General features: G+C 36.6%; 1 protein-coding gene across 2 annotated transcripts in view; it reads left to right on the forward strand.

Moving 5' to 3' along the window:
- The window catches only part of HECTD2 (HECT domain E3 ubiquitin protein ligase 2), an 83069-nt gene extending 63214 nt beyond the window's left edge, over positions 1-19855 (forward strand). Inside the window, exons 16-21 of one of the 2 annotated variants that reach the window (XR_007471133.1) lie at positions 1929-2003; positions 2704-2791; positions 2879-2985; positions 12015-12130; positions 12653-12843; positions 14182-19855. Coding sequence is in view for 1 of the 2 variants with exons in the window: in XM_004279390.4 (XP_004279438.1) it covers positions 1929-2003; positions 2704-2791; positions 2879-2985; positions 12015-12130; positions 12700-12843; positions 14182-14302 (651 nt within the window). In the remaining variant the exon portion in view is untranslated. The remainder of the gene's footprint in view (positions 1-1928; positions 2004-2703; positions 2792-2878; positions 2986-12014; positions 12131-12652; positions 12844-14181) is intronic. The other variant, XM_004279390.4, reaches the window with a different exon arrangement.
- The last annotated feature ends 215 nt before the right edge of the window (positions 19856-20070 follow it).

The raw sequence follows: 20070 nt of genomic DNA on the forward strand, positions 1-20070 counted from the left end.
TACGTTGTTTTATATTATGGAGCTGAAGGTGATACTGAGTTAATTTCATGTTCTTATATTGCCTCTTTAATAGTGAATCAAGATTGTGCATATGCTATGAGATCAGCTGTCGAAAAAACTGAGTCTCTATGCATGCATGAATAAAGATTGAAAGGAAGCAAGAAAACAGCCATGTTAGGATAGTGGAATGTGGGGAATTTTTTTTTAATTTAAAAATGGATTATCGATTTATTAATGGCATCTATTAAAAATTAACACCTAATTCCCATTTCATATATGGTAAAATATATCGATAAAAAAAGTTTTAAGTGCTTTTTTATTCAGTACTTTGTTTACCATTGGTATTTGTACACTATGTGTTTTAAGAAGAGTAAACAGGAAAGCAAAGAGAAACCTATAGCGATACATTTCTTAATTTAAACACAGTATCTGTGAATAAGGACAAAAAATACAGAAAGTAAGCAAAATATTCAATGGTGGAGCCTTCAATAAATACAGTGTTAATAGGCCAGTGCTTTTCGATGGCCATGTTAATGAAAACTCCATTGGTTTTATAGAGACGGATCCGTGACTCAAAGCATCAGAACTGTCCAGCAGCAGCAACAAATCTTCCCCACACAGCCTTGTGAAAATTACCCTTGAGGTTTTTAGTTGAGAATGGAGGAGAGGCTAAGTGTAACCTTGAATCAGGAACTGCTATAGCTCTTTTCTTTTTGCTTAAGTCACTCTCAAATATACTCTATTAAATAATACCAGGGTATTCAAACAGTGTGTAAAACCAATAGTCTGTATCTTCACACACTCTTAATTTTACATTTACAAAATTATAAAGGTGTTGAACTATATGGGTAATTAATATTTTAGAGATAACGTATTACAGTTAAGAGTCTAAGAACAGATAAACAACAACAACAAATCAACAGAAATTGGGTTTTGAAATACATAGGCTGGGAATAAAAGGCACTACAGTCCTGAATAAAGCAGATCTGAGTATATAATTTTACTACCTAATTGACTTTGTATTTTATCATTAAAAATTTAATCTTTGAAAGAAGATGGTAAATACTTTCCATTAGATTCATCTACTAGTCCCTTGAATTGTTTAAAAAACTGCAAATCTCCCAATTATAATTTTCAGCATCCATAATTTTATTAATAATTGAAACAAATGATGAAAATCATATCGGAACCTATGCCAGACTAGATTTGTTTAAATTTTTCTTATTTTAATGGAATGGAAATTTTAATATGTAAAGTGTGTAAGGTCATTCTAATCATGCTGTTCCTTATATTTTCTACTAATATTTAAAATAAATTAAAACTTTTTTTCATAGAACCTGAAATTTTAAAAAATACTGGCTTAGTTTTTCTATTTTTCAATCTCTGTTCAGGGAAATCATGAGTTACAATGTAGGAAAATATTTCCTCCAGTGTTCTCAAGTTGTTCTTGGGAGAGGAAGGCACTGTAACTGAAATGTAAAAGCCACTTAACATGTATGAACTGTGTATTTTTATGTTTAAAAGATGAATCCTAAAACATTAACAGAGTTTTTTAAGAATATAAACTGAAAGTGAGAAATACTGCAAATTCATAAACAGTGATGTTACAGATAGCAGTGAATTATGATGGAAACTGTGCTCTTAGCTCACTGAATAAGAATAGACCCCAGAATTATTCCTCTGTGGGTATAATTGGGTATGTTCCTTTATGTGACATTTTCCAATAAATTTTTCCAAGCCCTTTACATGGTAGAAATCATTAACCAGCATTTTGTGCCCTGGAAAAAAAATATCAAATATTATCATTATTTCAAAGTCTGCGTTTATCTACTCTGTCTCACATGTAACTGAACTGTAGTAGATCTGCTTAACTATTTTGGGTAGTACTATTTGATTTAAAAACACAGATAACAGATTTCTCTTTATAGGAGTTGGCCCATGGATTAAGTGAACTCCTGTCATATGAAGGCAATGTTGAAGAAGATTTCTATTCAACATTTCAGGTATCCTTAAGGGCAAATAGCTTTCCGTTAACCAGGTATTTCATATGTGAAAATTACCCTTTGTTACCATACACCCACCATTAGAAAAGATGAACAAGGACTGATCAGTACATACCACCCCCTATCTTAAAGGATCTTAACCTGAGAAAGTAGAGATAAAGAGGCAGACACATATAGGTGAGCAGTCAAGGAAAGTGCTTAAAGAACATCAACAAGGGTGAGTGCACTCTGCCAGGCACCTGGCCTATGTCCTTGACTCAGTTACTTTCTCAGAGCTTTTCAGCTTCTAACAACAAGCCCCTTCTATCGCTTCAATGCAAGAAGTTAGAAGCAGAAGCTAATCGACCAGACCAAAACTCTCTCACTTCCACTCCCCTGACAATAATCAGGAGGTGGGAATTATAGTAATCCACATGGCTCCAAAGACCTGAGTGCTTCCCTAAATGCCCGCGCAAATTTTGTTAACATCAGTAAAGTATTTAACTGTATTCAAGAGGGTTAAGTCCCTACCTTTTTACCCCAAAATGCTTCCACGACTCTATTCTTAATACAAATATCACAAAAGCCTAGCCATTCTGTAGTTTGTATATTTAGAAGAGGGGGGAAAAAGTTTTCTTTTTAAATTTTACAAACCTGTTCACTGAAGTCTGTTAATATATCAGCATACCAATAAATACACTGTGTTGGAATCTCCCATCAGGTGTTTCAAGAAGAATTCGGAATAATTAAGTCCTATAATTTAAAGCCAGGTGGTGATAAAATTGCAGTTACCAATCAAAATAGGAAAGGTAAGTTAAAACACGATTTATTAATTAAAGCGCATTAGTATTTGCCATTTACTTTTACTACTTAACAGATATAAAATTGTTTTCCAGAATATGTACAGCTTTATATTGACTTCCTTCTCAACAAATCCATCTATAAGCAGTTTGCTGCATTTTATTATGGATTTCATAGTGTGTGTGCTTCAAATGCCCTAATGGTGAGTTTAAAACTTCATGCTTTCAGTTAGGTTTTGTAATACTATGATATTGACAAATAATTCCTTAAATATTTTAGTAGATAGGCTTTTAAAGTTTAAAAAAAAAGGTTTCTAGGGTTTTTTTTGTCTTGAGGAAAATAATAAAGATTTTTTTTAACGTCTTTATTGGAGTATAATTGCTTTACAAAGGTGTGTTAGTTTTTGCTTTATAACAAAGTGAATCAACTACACATATACATATATCCCCATATCTCCTCCCTCTTGCGTCTCTCTCCCACCCTCCCTATCCCACCCCTCTAGGTGGTCACAAAGCAACGAGCTGATCCTGTGCTATGCTGCTGCTTCCCACTAGCTATCTATTTTACGTTTGGTAGTGTATATATGTCCACGCCACACTCCCACTTTGTCCCAGTTTACCCTTTCCCCTCCCCACGTCCTCGAGTCCATTCTCTACGTCTGCGTCTTTATTCCTGCCCTGCCTCTAGGTTCTTCAGACCATTTTTTTTTCTTTTTTTAGATTCCATATATATATGTGTTAGCATACGGTATTTGTTTTTCTCTTTCTGACTTACTTCACTCTGTATGACAGACTCTAGGTCCATCCCCCTCACTACAAATAACAATTTCGTTTCTTTTTATGGCTGAGTAACATTCCATTGTATATATGTGCCACATCTTCTTTATCCATTCATCTGTCGATGGACACTTAGGTTGCTTCCATGTCCTAACTATTGTAAATAGAGCTGCAATGAACATTGTGGTAAATGACTCTTTTTGAATTACAGTTTTCTCAGGATATATGCCCAGTAGTGGGATTCCTGTGTCATATGGTAGTTCTATTTTTAGTTTTTTAAGGAACCTCCATACTGTTCTCCATAGTGGCTGTATCAATTTACATTCACACAAACAGTGCAAGAGGGTTCCCTTTTCTCCACACCCTCACCAGCATTTATTGTTTGTAGATGTTTTGATGATGGCCATTCTGACTGGTGTGAGGTGATACTTCACTGTAGTTTCGATTTGCATTTCTCTAATGCTTAGTGATGTTCAGCATCCTTTCATGTGTTTGTTGGCAATCTGTATATCTTCTTGGGAGAAATGTCTATTTAGGTCTTCTGCCCATTTTTGGATTGGGTTGTTTGTTTTTTTGGTATTGAGCTGCATGAGCTGCTTGTATATTTTGGAGATTAATCCTTTGTCAGATGCTTCATTTGCAAATATTTTCTCCCATTCTGAGGGTTGTCTTTTGGTCTTGTTTATGGTTTCCTTTGCTGTGCAAAAGCTTTTAAGTTTCATTAGGTCCCAATTGTTTATTTTTGTTTTTATTTCCATTCCTGTAGGAGGTGGCTCAAAAAGGATCTTGCTGTGATTTATGTCATAGAGTGTTCTGTCTGTGTTTTCCTCTAAGAGTTTGATAGTTTCTGGCCTTACATTTATGTCTTTAATCCTTTTTTTTTTTTTTTTTTTTTTGCGGTACGTGGGCCTCTCACTGTTGTGGCCTCTCCCATTGCGGAGCACAGGCTCCAGACGCGCAGGCTCAGCGGCCATGGCTCACGGGCCCAGCCGCTCCGCGGCATGTGGGATCTTCCCAGACTGGGGCACAAACCCGTGTACCCTGCATTGGCAGGCGGACTCTCAACCACTGCGCCACCAGGGAAGTCCTTTAATCCATTTTGAGTTTATTTTTGTGTATGGTGTTAGGTAGTGTTCTAATTTCATTCTTTTACATGTAGCTGTCCAGTTTTCCCAGCACGACTTATTGAAGAGGCTGTCTTTTCTCCATGATATATTCTTTCCTCCTTTATCAAAGATAAGGCAACCATATGTGTGTGGGTGTATCTCTGGTCTTTCTATCCTGGTCCATTGGTCTATGTTTCTGTTTTTGTGCCAGTACCATACTGTCTTGATTACTGTAGCTTTGTAGTATAGTCTGAAGTCAGGGAGCCTGATTCCTCCAGCTCCATTTTTCTTTCTCAAGATTACTTTGGCTATTCGGGGTCTTCTGTGTTTCCATACAAACTGTGAAATTTTTTGTTCTAGTTCTGTGAAAAAATGCCATTGGTAGTTTGATAGGGATTCCACTGAATCTGTAGATTGCTTTGGGGAGTATAGTCATTTTCACAATGTTGATTCTTCCAATCCAAGAACATGGAGGAACATCTCTCCATCTCTCCATCTGTTTGTATCATCTTTAATTTCTTTCATCAGTGTCTTATAGTTTTCTGCATACAGGTCTTTTGTGTCCTTAGGTAGGTTTATTCCTAGGTATTTTATTCTTTTGTTGCAATGGTAAATGGGAGTGTTTCCTTAATTTCTCTTTCAGACTTTTTCATCATTAGTGTATAGGAATGCAAGAGACTTCTGTGCATTAATTTTGTATCCTGCTACTTTACCAAATTGATTGATTAGCTCTAGTAGTTTTCTGGTAGCATCTTTAGGATTCTCTATGTATAGTATCATGTCATCTGCAAACAGTGACAGTTTTACATCTTCTTTTCCGATTTGGGTTCCTTTTATTTCTTTTTCTTCCCTGATTGCTGTGGCTAAAACTTCCAAAACTATGTTCAATAATAGTGGTGAGAGTGGGCAACCTTGTCTTGTTCCTGATCTTAGTGGAAATGGTTTCAGTTTTTCACCGTTGAGAACAATGTTGGCTGTGGGTTTGTCATATATGGCCTTTAGTATGTTGAGGTAAGTTCCCTCTATGCCTACTTTCTGGAGGGTTTTTATCATAAAGAGATGTCGATTTAAATATGACAAAGGATCTGAATACACATTTTTCCAAGTAAAATACACAAATGTTCAAGGGCATATGAAAAGATTCTGGATATCATTAGTCACCAAGGAGATGGAAATCAAAACCACAGTGAGATTCCACTTGACAACAATTAGGATGGCTAAAATCAAAAAGTGAGGCAATAAGTTTTATTGAGGCTACACGGAGAAATTTGATCTCTCATATGGGGTGGAATGAAGATAAAATGGCAAAGCTGCTCTGGATAAAGCTCTGGGAGATCCTCAAATATTAAACCTAGAATTATCATAGGACCCATCAATCCCACCTAGGTACACGCTCAAGAAAATGAAAACACATGTTTGATCAAAACTTATATATAAATTTTATAATAATGTGATTCATAGTAAGCAAAAGGGAGAAACATCCAAATGTCCATTAACAGGTGAATAGATAAACAACATGTTTTATCCAATCAGTAGAATATTATTCTGACATAGAACAAAGGAAATATTCACACATAGTTGTCTCTTGAAGAAATTATGCTGAGTGAATGAAGCCCTTCAAGAGGCCATGTATAATTCTTTTAATATGAAAGAGCAGAATATGGAAATAGAAAGTAGAGTAGTGGTTTTCTAGGCTGGGGCATTGGAGGAGGATAAGAAGATTAGCAATGATAGCTAAAGGGCAGAGGAGTTTCTTTTTCAAGTCACAAAAATCGTCACAAATTGTGGTGATAATTGTGTGTATCTGCAAATATACTGAAACCATTAAAATGTACACTTAATGGATGCCTTCTAAAGTATGTGCATTATATCTCCATAAAGCTGTTAAAATAAATCAATGCATGAAGTATTTTGCAATGTAAAAAAAAAAAAAGTGTTGAATTTTGTTGAAAGCTTTTTCCGCATCTATTGAGATGATCATATGGGTTTTGTCCTTCAGTTTGTTAATACGGTTTATCACATTGATTGATTTGCATATATTGAGGAATCCTTGCATTCCTGGAATAAACACCACTTGATCATGATGTATGATCCTATCAATGTGCTGTTGGATTCTGTTTGCTAGTATTTTGTTGAGGATTTTTGCATCTATGTTCATCAGTGATATTGGCCTGTAGTTTTCTTTTTTTGTGATATCTTTGTTTAGTTTTGGTATCAGGGTGTTGGTGGCCTCATAGTATGAGTTTGGGAGTGTTCCTCCATCTGCCGTATTATGGAAGAGTTTGAGAGGGATAGGTGTTAGCTCTTCTCTAAATGTTTGATAGAATTCGCCTGTGAAGCCATCTGGTCCTGGGCTTTTCTTTGTTGGAAGATTTTATTTTATTTTTTTTTTTTTTTTTTTTTGCGGTACGCGGGCCTCTCACCGCTGTGGCCTCTCCCGTCGCGGAGCACAGGCTCCGGACGCGCAGGCTCAGCGGCCATGGCTCACAGGCGCAGCCGCTCCGCGGCATGTGGGATCTTCCCGGACCGGGGCACGAACCCGCGTCCCCTGCATTGGCAGGCGGACTCTCAACCACTGCGCCACCAGGGAAGCCCTGTTGGAAGATTTTTAATCACAGTTTCAATTTCACTGCTTGTGATTGGTCTGTTTATATTTTCTATTTCTTCCTCGTTCAGTCTCGGAAGGTTGTGCTTTTCTAAGAATTTGTCCATTTCTTCCAGGTTGTCCATTTTATTGGCATATAGTTGCTTGTAGTAATCTCTCATGATCCTTTTATTTCTGCAGTGTCAGTTGTTACTTCTTCTTTTTCATTTCTAATTCTATTGATTTGAGTCTTCTCCCCTTTTTTCTTGATGAGTCTGGCTAATGGTTTATCAATTTTGTTTATCTTCTCAAAGAACCAGCTTTTAGTTTTATTGATCTTTGCTATCATTTCCTTCATTTCTTTTTCATTTACTTCTGATCTGATCTTTATGATTTCTTTCCTTCTGCTAACTTTGGGGTTTTTTTGTTCTTCTTTCTCTAATTGCTTTGGTGTAAGGTTAGGTTGTTTATTTGAGATGTTTCTTGTTTCTTGACGTAGGATTGTATTGCTATAAACTTCCCTCTTAGAACTGCTTTTGCTGCATCCCATATGTTTTGGGTCATCGTGTTTTCATTGTCATTTGGTTCTAGGTATTTTTATATTTCCTCCTTGATTTCTTCAGTGATCTCTTGGTTATTTAGTAGTGTATTGTTTAGCCTCCATCTGTTTGTATTTTTTACAGTTTTTTCCTGTAATTGATATAGATAGCATTGTGGTCGGAAAAGATACTTGAAACGATTTCAATTTTCTTAAATTTACCAAAGCTTGATTTGTGACCCAATATATGATCTATCCTGGAGAATGTTCCATGAGCACTTGAGAAGAAAGTGTATTCTGTTGTTTTTGGATGGAATGTACTATATCAATTAAGTCCATCTTGTTTAATGTATCATTTAAAGCTTGTGTTTCCTTATCTATTTTCATTTTGGATGATCTGTCCATTGTGAAAGTGGGGTGTTAAAGTTCCCTACTATTATTGTGTTACTGTCGATTTCCCTTTTATGGCTGTTAACATTTGCCTTATGTATTGAGGTGCTCCTATGTTGGGTGCATAGATATTTACAAGTGTTATATCTTCTCCTTGGATTCATCCCTTGATCGTTATGTAGTGTCCTTCTTTGTCTCTTGTAATAGTCTTTATTTTAATGTCTATTTTGTCTGATATGAAAACTGCTACTCCAGCTTTCATGTGATTTCCATTTGCATGGAATATCTTTTTCCAGCCCCTCACTTTCAGTCTGTATGTGTCTCTAGGTCTGAAGTGGGTCTCTTGTAGACAGCATATATACAGGTCTTGTTTTTGTATCCATTCAACCAGTCTGTGTCTTTTGGTTGGAGCATTTAATCCATTTACATTTAAGGTAATTATCGATATGTATGTTCCTATTCCCATTTTCTTATTTGTTTTGGGTTTGTTATTGTAGGTCTTTTCCTTCTCTTGTGTTTCCCACTTGGAGAAGTTCCTTTATCATTTGTTGTTGAGCTGGTTTGGTGGTGCTGAATTCTCTTAGCCTTTGCTTGTCTGTAAAGCTTTTAATTGCTCTGTCAAATCTGAATGAGATCCTTGCTGGGTAGAGTAATCTTGGTTGTAGGTTTTTCCCTTTCATCACTTTAAATATGTCCTGCCACTCCCTTTTGGCTTGCAGAGTTTCTGCTGAAAGATCAGCTCTTAACCTTATTGGGATTCCCTTGTATGTTATTTGTTGCTTTTCCCTTGCTTCTTTTAATATTTTTTCTTTGTATTTAATTTTTGTTAGTTTGATTAATATGTGTCTTGGCCTGTTTCTCCTTGGATTTATCCTGTATGGGACTCTCTGCACTTCCTGGACTTGATTGACTATTTCCTTTCCTGTGTTAGGGAAGTTTTCAACTATAATCTCTTCAAATAGTTTCTCAGATCCTTTCTTTTTCTCTTCTTCTTCTGGGGCCCCTGTAATTCAAATGTTGGTGCATTTAATGTTGTCCCAGAGGTCTCTGAGACTGTCCTCAATTCTTTTCATTCTTTTTTCTTTATTCTGCTCTGCAGTAGTTATTTCCACTATTTTATCTTCCGGGTCACTTATCCATTCTTCTGCCTCAGTTATTCTCCTGTTGCTTCCTTCTAGAGAATTTGTAATTTCATTTATTGTGGTGTTCATCATTGTTTGTTTGCTTTTTAGTTCTTCTAGGTCCTTGTTAAACATTTCTTGTATTTTCTCCATTCTGTTTTCAAGATTTTGGATCATCTTTACTATCATTACTCTGAATTGTTTTTCAGGTAGACTGCCTATTTCCTCTTCATTTAAACCCTCTTCTGGTGGGTTTTTAACTTTCTCCTTCATCTGCTGTGTATTTCTCTGTCTTCTCGTTTTGCTTAACTTCCTGTGTTTGGCGTCTCCTTTTCTCAGGCTGCACATTCGTAGTTCCCATTGTTTTTGGTGTCTGCCCCCAGTGGCTGAGGTTGGTTCAGTGGGTTGTGTAGGCTTCCTGGTGGAGGGAACTGGTGCCTGTGTTCTGGTGGATGAGGCTGGATCTTCTTTCTGGTGGGCAGGACCACGTCCGGTGGTGTGTTTTGGGGTGTCTGTGACTTTATTATGATTTTAGGCAGCCTCTCTGCTAATGGGTAGGGTTGTGTTCCTGTCTTGCTAGTTGTTTGGCATAGGGTGTCCAGCACTGTAGCTTGATGGTCGTTGAGTGGAGCTGGGTCTTAGCGTTGAGATGGAGATCTCTGGGAGAGCTTTTGCCATTTGATATTACGTGGAGCCGGGAGGTCTCTGGTGGACCAGTGTCCTGAGCTCTGCTCTCCCACCTCAGAGACTCAGACCTGATACCCGACCGGAGCACCAAGACCCTGTCAGCCGCATGGTTATAAAGAGTTCCACAGGGCTTCCCTGGTTGCGCAGTGGTTGAGAGTCCACCTGCCAATGCAGGGGACGCGGGTTCGTGCCCTGGTCCAGGAAGATCCCACATGCCGCGGAGCGGCTGGGCCCATGGGCCATGGCCGCTGAGCCTGCGCGTCCGGAGCCTGTGCTCCGCAACGGGAGAGGCCACAACAGTGAGAGGCCCGTGTACCGCCAAAAAAAAAAAAATATATATATACGTGTATATATATATATATACGTATATATATATATATATATATATATATAAAGAGTTCCACAGATATGGCTTGAAGTCTATAGACAAATCATTGATCATCAACTTGTATTGTCCTCTTCCCTCACAGCCTGGATACAAACCTCCAAGCTCATTTAGATTGATGGCAGAATTCAGTCCCTTGTGGTTGTGGACTAAGATTCCCATTTCCTTGAAGACTTGGATGGGGTGACTCCCAGCTCTCTCCGATTCTCTCACATGCTCCCCTCCATTTCAAAGCCAGCAGCAACATGTACTTGGAAACTCTCTGGCTTCCTCTTCGGCTACCAGCCTGTGAAGACTCTTTTCTTCTTTTCTTTTCCTTTGTGCTTAGTCTTGTTTCACTTGCTCATAGGGTGCCGCGTGGGGAGGACTCGCGCCAGGCACTTCGCAACAGAGTCCCTAGTCAGTTTTCTAATTTTTAAAGTCAGAGCTAGAAATAAAAATAGTTCTCTCATTTCAGCCTTAATTTTCTAAAGGGAAAAAAGACCCGTCAACTCCATTCCCTCCCCACCCCACTCCACCTTACACTATGTCTTATACTATGGCTTTTAAGGCTTTAAAAAATTTCCTCAAGCAGAGTGGATGAAGAGATCCCAAGGGCTCCAGGTCTTTAATACTGCGGGGCAAAGCACAGAAACTAGTCAACAATAAGCTCCAGGGCAAAAGGCACACCTTCTTACTGTTTAAGGAACAGGTTTATAACTGCTTCCTGCCTCTTCAGGGGTCCCCCCAGCAACTCTTGAGTTGCCTTTTACCCACAGGATGTAGTTTGTCACCAGAGTCATGGTGGACTCCAGTTGGTTTGACTTTTTCTTAGCCTTGTGAGTATGGGTCAGTTGCTGTTGAGAACACTATGTCGGAAATGTCATAAGATAAAAGCGTAGTTTCTCTTCACCGCTGCTCCCCTGGGCACACTCCATCAAGCCATTTGCACCTCCATGCAGTTTTATAAGCGGGGTTGGGAGCAAGGTCTTCAATGTGAATTATTTTGCATAGGAGAGAGCTTGTTTTAGAGTGATCTTTGTCACATGTTTATTGAAAGTACCTTTGGAAATGGAGCACCTGTTGATTTCGAATTGAGTTTTGTCTGTGACGCACTATAGTTATGGGGGTGGAGGGAGGGAAAATAAATAAATAGCATAGCAGGTCTCTGTTTTTAAATTGTAATCTCTTTAGGTGGGAGACAACCTATGTAAGTGAAAAAAAAAACAAGTGAACAACACAAGACAGACTAACCTACTACTCAAACTCTACAGTGTACACAGGAGGCTTTATGGATGTTGGAACCAGGCATGTCAATAGATGCTAGAGTATTGATAGCTGAAAGAGTTTCAGGCTGGGTTTCAGGGAAGAGTTGTAATTTGGACTTATGCTTAGTCATCTGCTTGTTTTTCTAGCAAACTGCTAATTGCTATTATTTGCAAAAGGGGGAACCTAACAGTTTGACGAGATTTATAAACTTTCAGAAGCAAAAATACCTTACCTTAGTAGGAAAAATATAAATGGAGATTTTTCTTTAGCAAAAGTGGTTTGATTTACTGTAAGAACGTCATGATTTTTGTTATTTGGTTCAGTGAAAATAGTTCCAATTTCACTTTTTTTAATCATCACTTTCTCTTATCATTTTTGATAAATAATTATTGACAGCTGCTTCGTCCAGAAGAGGTTGAAATTCTGGTGTGTGGAAGTCCTGAACTGGATATGCACGCCCTGCAGAGAAGTACTCAGTATGATGGCTATGCGAAAACCGACCTGACTATACGGTGAGCTTTTTTTACTTCTGAGAGTGAGGGTGCTGAAGAGAGAATGAAAGAGAGTGTTGTTCGTTTATTTGCATAACTTACAATCTTTGAATCAAGTTAAGTCAGCTGAAATACTGTACAGCCCACACTGCTTTATTTTATCTCTTGAAAATAATGTGAGAATATTAAATATGAAATCACTTAGCAGTCCCCTTAGGAGAAAGTAATATAAGTAAGTTTCTACAAAAGCATAGAGATTTGACTTTTTTTTTTTTTTAATTACTTTGGTTCTAGAATTGCAGGGATGCCATGCTTATAAATAGCCTTTTAATAGCACTGTGTTGAAAAATAAGGAAAATTATATAGGAGAAAAACGGCTTTTGTACTCTCTACTGTTGGACTATTTTTATAATGATGTTAGTCAAAAATCTAATTTATATCAGAAGCCTGTCATTCCTCAATTTCACATTAAGGGTATTATGTACCTTTAAGGGAAGTTGTTTCCCTAGAGCTTACTTTATATTACTTTATTCTGATCTGCAGGATTTTTGTCAAGACATTTTATATAAATATCCTTTGGTGTTCTCTAGATACTTTTGGGATGTTGTGCTTGGATTTCCTCTTGATCTTCAAAAAAAGTTGCTACATTTTACCACAGGAAGTGACAGAGTACCTGTAGGAGGAATGGCTGATTTGAACTTTAAAATCTCAAAGAATGAAACTTCTACTAACTGGTAAATTTCCAAATTGTAATTTTTTTAATCTGTAGGTTTGGCTAATAATAATATGTTTGGAATTAGAGGATTCTTTGATTCTGAAGTTGTTTTCATAGAAAAATCTTGGGAGTAAGCATGGCTTTGAAATAAGAGAGACTATGGCTTAAGGTTCTGTATGAATTTTGAGAACTACCAGTACAAACTGATAATGATTCCTGTGCATCAACTTTTTACTTTGATAAGTCAACTGCTTTGTAGTTGCTTCCAGAATCTAGCTTGCTTTTCATAGTAGATTATCGAACCTTCATTTTTACTTAAAGGTGTTTTTTATTTAAAATACTAAGGTGAGTTTTTTGGCTGTTATAATTAGTTCTTGTGCTGGAATACCTCTAGTGCTAGTCTTTTTTTCTTTATCTAGTGCTCTTTGCATATGAAAGTGATGCCGATGATGGCTTTAAATTATTTTCTATAGTGTTGATGGGTTAATGCTAATCTACTTACTTCTTTTCCCAATCTCCTTGTAATTTCTAAAGCTAATTTGAGTAGACACTACTTTGATTATAATCATTTTTTTCTCCTGCCCCATATATTCCCTGAGCTTTGTCAGTTCTTCCTTTCATAAATTAGAACTGAAATCTGTCCTTTCCTTTCTCACCGCCACCACCGACAGCTGTTCTGATGCTGTGGAGTTCCTAAAGACTGAGGGAAAGGGTCTAAGAAATCTGTAGGAATTTTGAATAAAGATAACAGTGTCATCAGGTAGAGGGTTGGGAGAGCTGAACAAAAAGATTCAGAGGATGAATGTTGCTTGTACCTTGAGGGCAGCAACATGAGAAGCATGGGTATCAAGTGTCCCAGAAATGTTCTTTTTATTATTTTTTGACAGTCAAGACTAAAAAAGTAGTAACAGTTATATTATCTACTATTCTGCTGGGGGTTTTATGTAGATAGCTCTTTTCATCTTCCCGCCCATTCAAATAGTTTGCCTTATGATGGCGATGAGGCAACTGAGATTTGGAGACATGAAGCCGCTTGAACAAGGTCTCACAGCCAGAAAGTGCAGGAGATGGTATTCAAATTCAGATTTGTCTGACTCCAAAAATAATGCCTCTAGAATATAAGTTTTGTGAGAGCAGGGACATTGTCTTGTTGGTAAACCCAGCCCCAGTGTCTAGAATGGTGCCTAATACACAGCAGGTACTCCAAAAGTATTTGTTCAGTAAAGGAGTGGATGCGTCATCTCATTATAGTAAAATAGATTTGAATGTGTGTATCCAGGTACTTTGAAAGTTGCTTACCAGTCATTCTGTGTTTGTTTTAGGACTTGGTATCTTTAAAAAAAATTTTTTTCTCTAGGTTGCCTGTGGCCCACACCTGCTTCAATCAACTTTGCCTTCCCCCCTACAAGAGCAAAAAGGACCTGAAACAGAAACTGATTATTGGAATTTCAAATTCAGAAGGTTTTGGACTTGAGTAACCTAGAAGACTTGAAATATATTTTATATGTAGCATTCACTTCCCTCTTACTGTGCCTTTAACCTTTTCATGTTTCTGTCTCAAAACACCTTGACAAAGCTCACCAACTTTAAAATACTGATTTTTTTTAAAATCAAATATGAAGTATGTTCAGTAGAGGCATGGTTTTCTAAAAACACAACACTGCTTGAGTGAGAAAAAGACCAGATGGCAGAGACAGGTGTGGGTCCAGTCCCTCTTTTTTATAGCACTTTATCATTCTCCATAAGTAGTTGTCACAGGTGTTCCACTGGGAGAGCATCGTGCAGTAAAGAATGCACAGATGACAGAGTGGAGCCCAGTGGCACCTTGTGCGCTGCTAGCACACGGTAGCAACACAGATAGCTACATCATCATTAATGTAAGGCATGTAGCCATATTTTCATATAGCGGTTAAACAACAGTATAATTGCAAATGCAATTTACAGGGTTTTTTGATATACTGGCTTTGGTCCTCTAAGATTCTTTTCAACCATTGCTGAAAAGCGTGTAAATAACTACATAATAGCCTGAGAATAATGGGATTTTGATAGTGCCATTTATTGCTAAAGATTTATTTTTACAAAGTAAATTCAGGGTTTTAGATGTGTATACAGCTTTTACAAATCAATAAAGATGATTGTACAAGAGTGTAACTATTTTCAGACTAATTGGATTCAAGGTTATATTCTTTTACATATTGTTAGTCTGCATGCATATGCGCAGTAAGCTAGTTACTTTGAGCACTCTGTAATATTTGTATAATCATTTCTTCTTAAGGGTCAGAATATTATATAGAAAGGAAGTAGAACTGACTAATCACTGATAAATTAAGTCAATTACAAGCACAAAAAAAGAGAACTGTTTTTATATATACTTTGATTGATGTACAAGACTTATTTCTAATATTTTTTGATCACCAGTTGTACTGAAACACTAATTTTTGGAAAAAAGTAGGATAAGATATTTGACAAAAGTGAATACAATAATATTTGTGTCCAAATGACGTAGCTTGGTGTAAACATAAAGTTCAACATTTTGGCCGAAATGTTTGTTTTCCACTGGATTCTGAATATAGCAAATTCAAAAGTACCCTTTTTGGAGTTTCTTAATAAAGTAGCATGTAAAAGGAAACTGCATTTTTTAAGTCAGACAGTAAATGGTTTTCTTTTTAATTTACAGCAAATGAAGCAGTTTTATTAGCATGTTATAGATATTTCCAAATCAAGAATTCTCTATTATACTTTGATAGCTTTCCTTCAGAAAACTCTGAATATATATTTGCAATAATAATGAAGCCAGCACTTAGTACCAGCACATGGTTCACATGCAAATAATACTTTCCCCAAATTTTTTCTGAGTTACACTACTATCTTATTACTATGCTTCCTACACCCCACCAGCAGAATTCTTTTAGGGTGGAGGAACTAATCAGCTTGTTCTGCTTTTCTTCTGAAGCCAACTTGTGAATCTTAGAGGAAAAGGAGTTAGTTAGTTTACTGTTCTCTTGAGGCAGAAGTGACTCCGCTTTTCCACTTGGACATACTATTTAAAGGATTTTTCTTACAATTTTTGGAACACCTAAGATTTAAAGGCATGTTGGTTTTGTTTTGTTTGCTCTGTTTTTAATCCATATGCAAATAAAACTGCTTCTCTCTTATACTGCTTGAACTAGAAAGTAAGATTTTAACATAGGTTACTACTAACTAATAAGCACAAAAGAATCATGTGTAAGAAACCAGATTTAAGTGTTTTAAATAAAATGTAAACAAAGTTTTTATTTGGTAGAGATGGAAAAATTGTGTTGGTTTGGTCTGCATGTTTAATGATGTGCTTTGTATATCAATAGCTATGTCATTTTTAAATAAAAGTACACAAGCAAGCCAAATTTTTAAATGACAGAGTCCATAAATAACTGGAAAATTTTTGTTGTCTGTTGTTGAAATTTATAATCATTTATCACTAAATTGCACATTGCCTTTATTTATTTATGCTCTGGTTTTGGTTTACAGTGTAATTAATACCTCATTTTTTAAAAGAACCACTACTGTTACATTTCGTTAATTTAAACAGCTAGAAAATTCATATAGTTGCTTTTTTTTATATATAATCTGTTAATGAATTCTTGATTTTTGTATCTGCCACAGTAAATTAAAGCATTGCACAGTATTTATCAGTATTTACAAAATGTCCTGTCCTTTTTTAATCTTTCCTTAATTAATCATATTTTTGTCTGTATGATCAGAAGTTTTAACAGTCCCTCTTTTTTGTACAAATGTGTATTGTATTACGTTGTTAATTTCTGGATAAATTTTTTTCAAATATTAAAGTTATATAATCAGCCAGGCTTCAGTTCATTTTTTGAACATTAGGCAATGAATTAAAACCACAAGTTTAAAATATAAATGTAAACTACTCTCTTTGTTACACTGTCTCTTAAACTGGTGCTTAGGAAAATTGCTAATACATACACCTTCAAAAGATATGTGTTGTTGACACCAAATATAACTAACTTCTAGCATTATTTTTCAGTACAAAACAATGTATAGCCAATGGCTGCATGATCACACAGATATTCCACCAAATGAACGTTATACCACCATCAAGGCCACCTAGAAATGAACTAAGTATGACATTTCATTGGCCACCGATAGACAACTTCAGATCTTAAGTATTCCCCTCCAAAACCATTAATTTGGCCCTTTTTTCCCGCATTTTCTATGCTTAATGGAAGAAGAGAGGAGATTATGAGAAAGTAGGAGAGAATGTCATGGGTGATGGATGGAAGAAGAAGGTAGCTGGGTGGAAGACTAAGGAGAGTTTTCACAGGGGAGGGTACAAGATCAATTCACCCAGACCACACACAGCCTTTAGTCCAGTGAGTGGTTAAGAACTGTGCTTTGGAGCCAGACTACCTGGGTTTGAGTTTACTGTTCAATAGTTGTGTTTCCTTGGGCAGGTTACTTAATCTGCCCATGCCTCAATTATCAAGTGAAAATAATTTATAAAATGGAAATAATAAACCTATCTATCTCTCTGATAGGGTTCTAGGGAAGAATAAATGAATTAAGATGTGTAAAGAACTTACACAGTGCCTGGCATATAGTAAACCAGATAATGTGATGCCAGAGGAACCGTGGTGCCAATGGGATTACATCTTACAACCACTGCTTCTGAAGCCTTCTGGAGGTTTTTGACTCTCAGACATCAGGTGCGAACGCAGATTAAAGAACACAAAGTGTTTCTGAGGCATTAAAATTGTGTTAGGAGAATATTCTTATTCTAGAAACAATGCTTTAGGATTTATCCTTATAGATGTCTCAGTAGGCAAGGGCTTTTAATACTGTTTTGCAGATGTGTAACAAGATGTCATTTTAAAATTCAAAACTAAATGAGCAGTTTATTTTTTTAGCATCTTTGAGAATAATTGCTTTACAATGTTGTGTTAGTTTTGAGTAGTTTATTTTTAATGAAACATTTCAAATATAGAGAAAAATTTCAGAGATTAACTTAATAAAACATCACGTCCCCAACACTCAGATCTAACAAATGTTAACATTCTGCCAGATTTTTTTTAAAAAATTAAAAATTAAAGATGCAGTGACAGCCCCTTTTTGTGCTCCTCTCCAAACCCAATATACTCACTCTTTTCCCCATTAAGCTGCAGTTGGTGTGAATCCTTCCCACACTGTCTTACATTTGTACTATACATGTGTCTCTCTAAACACAGTTGACCCTTGAACAATGCAGGGGTTGGGGTCACGACCATCGTGCAGTCAAAAAATCCAAAATCTGCATATAACTTACGTGGTTCCTCTGTATCCACAATTTGCCATCCTCAGATTCAACCAACTGCAGGTCATGTAGTGCTGTAGTATTTACTGTTGAAAAAATCCATGTATAAGTGGACCCTCACAGTTCAAACCCATGTTGTTCAAGGGTCAACTATATAGTATTGTTATAGTTGCATATACCATATATCATACTCTCCCTATCTTCACACAACTTTTTATACTCAGTATTGTCTTTTCTAGATTTATCCCTGATTATACATTAATTCACCCATTTTAATGTAGAATAGAATCCTGTTAAATGAATATACCACAGTTTGTTGATCCATCCTCCTAAGAACTAATGTTTCCATGTTTTCTCCAGTGTGGCCCAGGCTGTGATGAGCACCTTGCCTATACTAAGTATGCATGTACAGTCCCCCAAGGTTGCAGCCCAGGTGTGGAGTGGCGGGATCACAGGCTGCATATCTTCAGCTCTACCAGGTATCATCCAGCTGCTCTCCAGAGTAGTGCTTCCAGCATGAATTTCCACATTATAGGCGTTGTAATTCTCCACATTCTCCCAACACCAGGTTTTAGTAGATTTTTTTTTTGCTAATCTGACCAATGTGTTTTAATTTGTCTTTCCAAAATTGATAATGATGTTGCACATTTTTGTATGTTTACAGGCCATTCGGATGTCTTCTGTGAATGGCCAGTTCAATATTTTTTGCCTAACTTCTATTCTTTTCCTCACTGATTTTCAGGAGTTATTTCTTTATTCCGGACATTGATCCTTTGTTAACGGTTATGAGCTACATTGCTTCAGTTTGAATCCCAGATCTGTCAATGACTATGTGACTTTGGACAAATTACTTAACATCTCTTGACCTCAGTTTACCTGTCTGTAAAATAAAGAAAATAATAATACATAGCTCATAGAATTGTTAAATAAGCCTAAGTAGAACAGAAGTATATATGTGTGTGTATATATATGTATATATCTTTTATATAAATATAAGTAATGTGTGCATATATATGAATTAGATATATAGATATATGCTTATACATAAAACATATATATACTTATATGAGACATAGTTAACATATAAATGTATATATATAAAGAAGTGCTTATATCATGCCTAACCTATAATAAGCATTATGCGTTTGGTATTATTACTATTACCTTATTATTATAGCTCATGCATTGCAGAGATCTAGTTGTGGCCAGACTTTTATCTTTTATAATATGAATTTTTAATACACTCCATAAAATATTATTCTATATATTAATAGTTTGTTTAGATTTAACCACGTATTTATAGTTTCTTTGCACACCATTCCCTCTTCTATTGTTCTTCACAGCCACCCCTGGGATCAATTTTTTTCCTCCTAAATTACATGTATTAGAAGCTGTTTTAATGACAGTTTGTTGGTAGTAAATTCTTTTTCCACTTGTCTGAAAATGACTTTATTTCACCTTTATTCATGAAAGATAGATTCATCAAGCATGCATTTCTATTGTGGTGCTTATTGTTTTCTTAGGCCTTTTTTTTTTTCTTCTTCTTTTTGTGGTACACGGGCCTCTCACTGTTGTGGCCTCTCCCGTTGGGGAGCACAGGCTCCGGACACGCAGGCTCGGCGGCCATGGCTCACGGGCCCAGCCGCTCCGCGGCATGTGGGATCTTCCCGGACCGGGGCACGAACCCACATCCCCTGCATCGGCAGGCGGACTCTCAACCACTGCACCACCAGGGAAGCCCTCTTAGGACTTTTAATGTATAATCCACTGTCTTTGAGTTTCATTGTTGATAGGAAGTTAGCTGTCAGTATAATTGTCATTCCTTGGTAGATAATCTCTTTTACTCTGGCTACTTTTAAGATATTTTTTTTCTCCTGAAACTGCAAAACATCAAAGACAATGTGTATATTGTGTATTTTTTTATCCCTCTTAGGATTTGTTATGGTTCTTGAAACT

Source organism: Orcinus orca, chromosome 14, assembly GCF_937001465.1.
Source record: "Orcinus orca chromosome 14, mOrcOrc1.1, whole genome shotgun sequence".
Lineage (NCBI taxonomy): Eukaryota > Metazoa > Chordata > Mammalia > Artiodactyla > Delphinidae > Orcinus > Orcinus orca.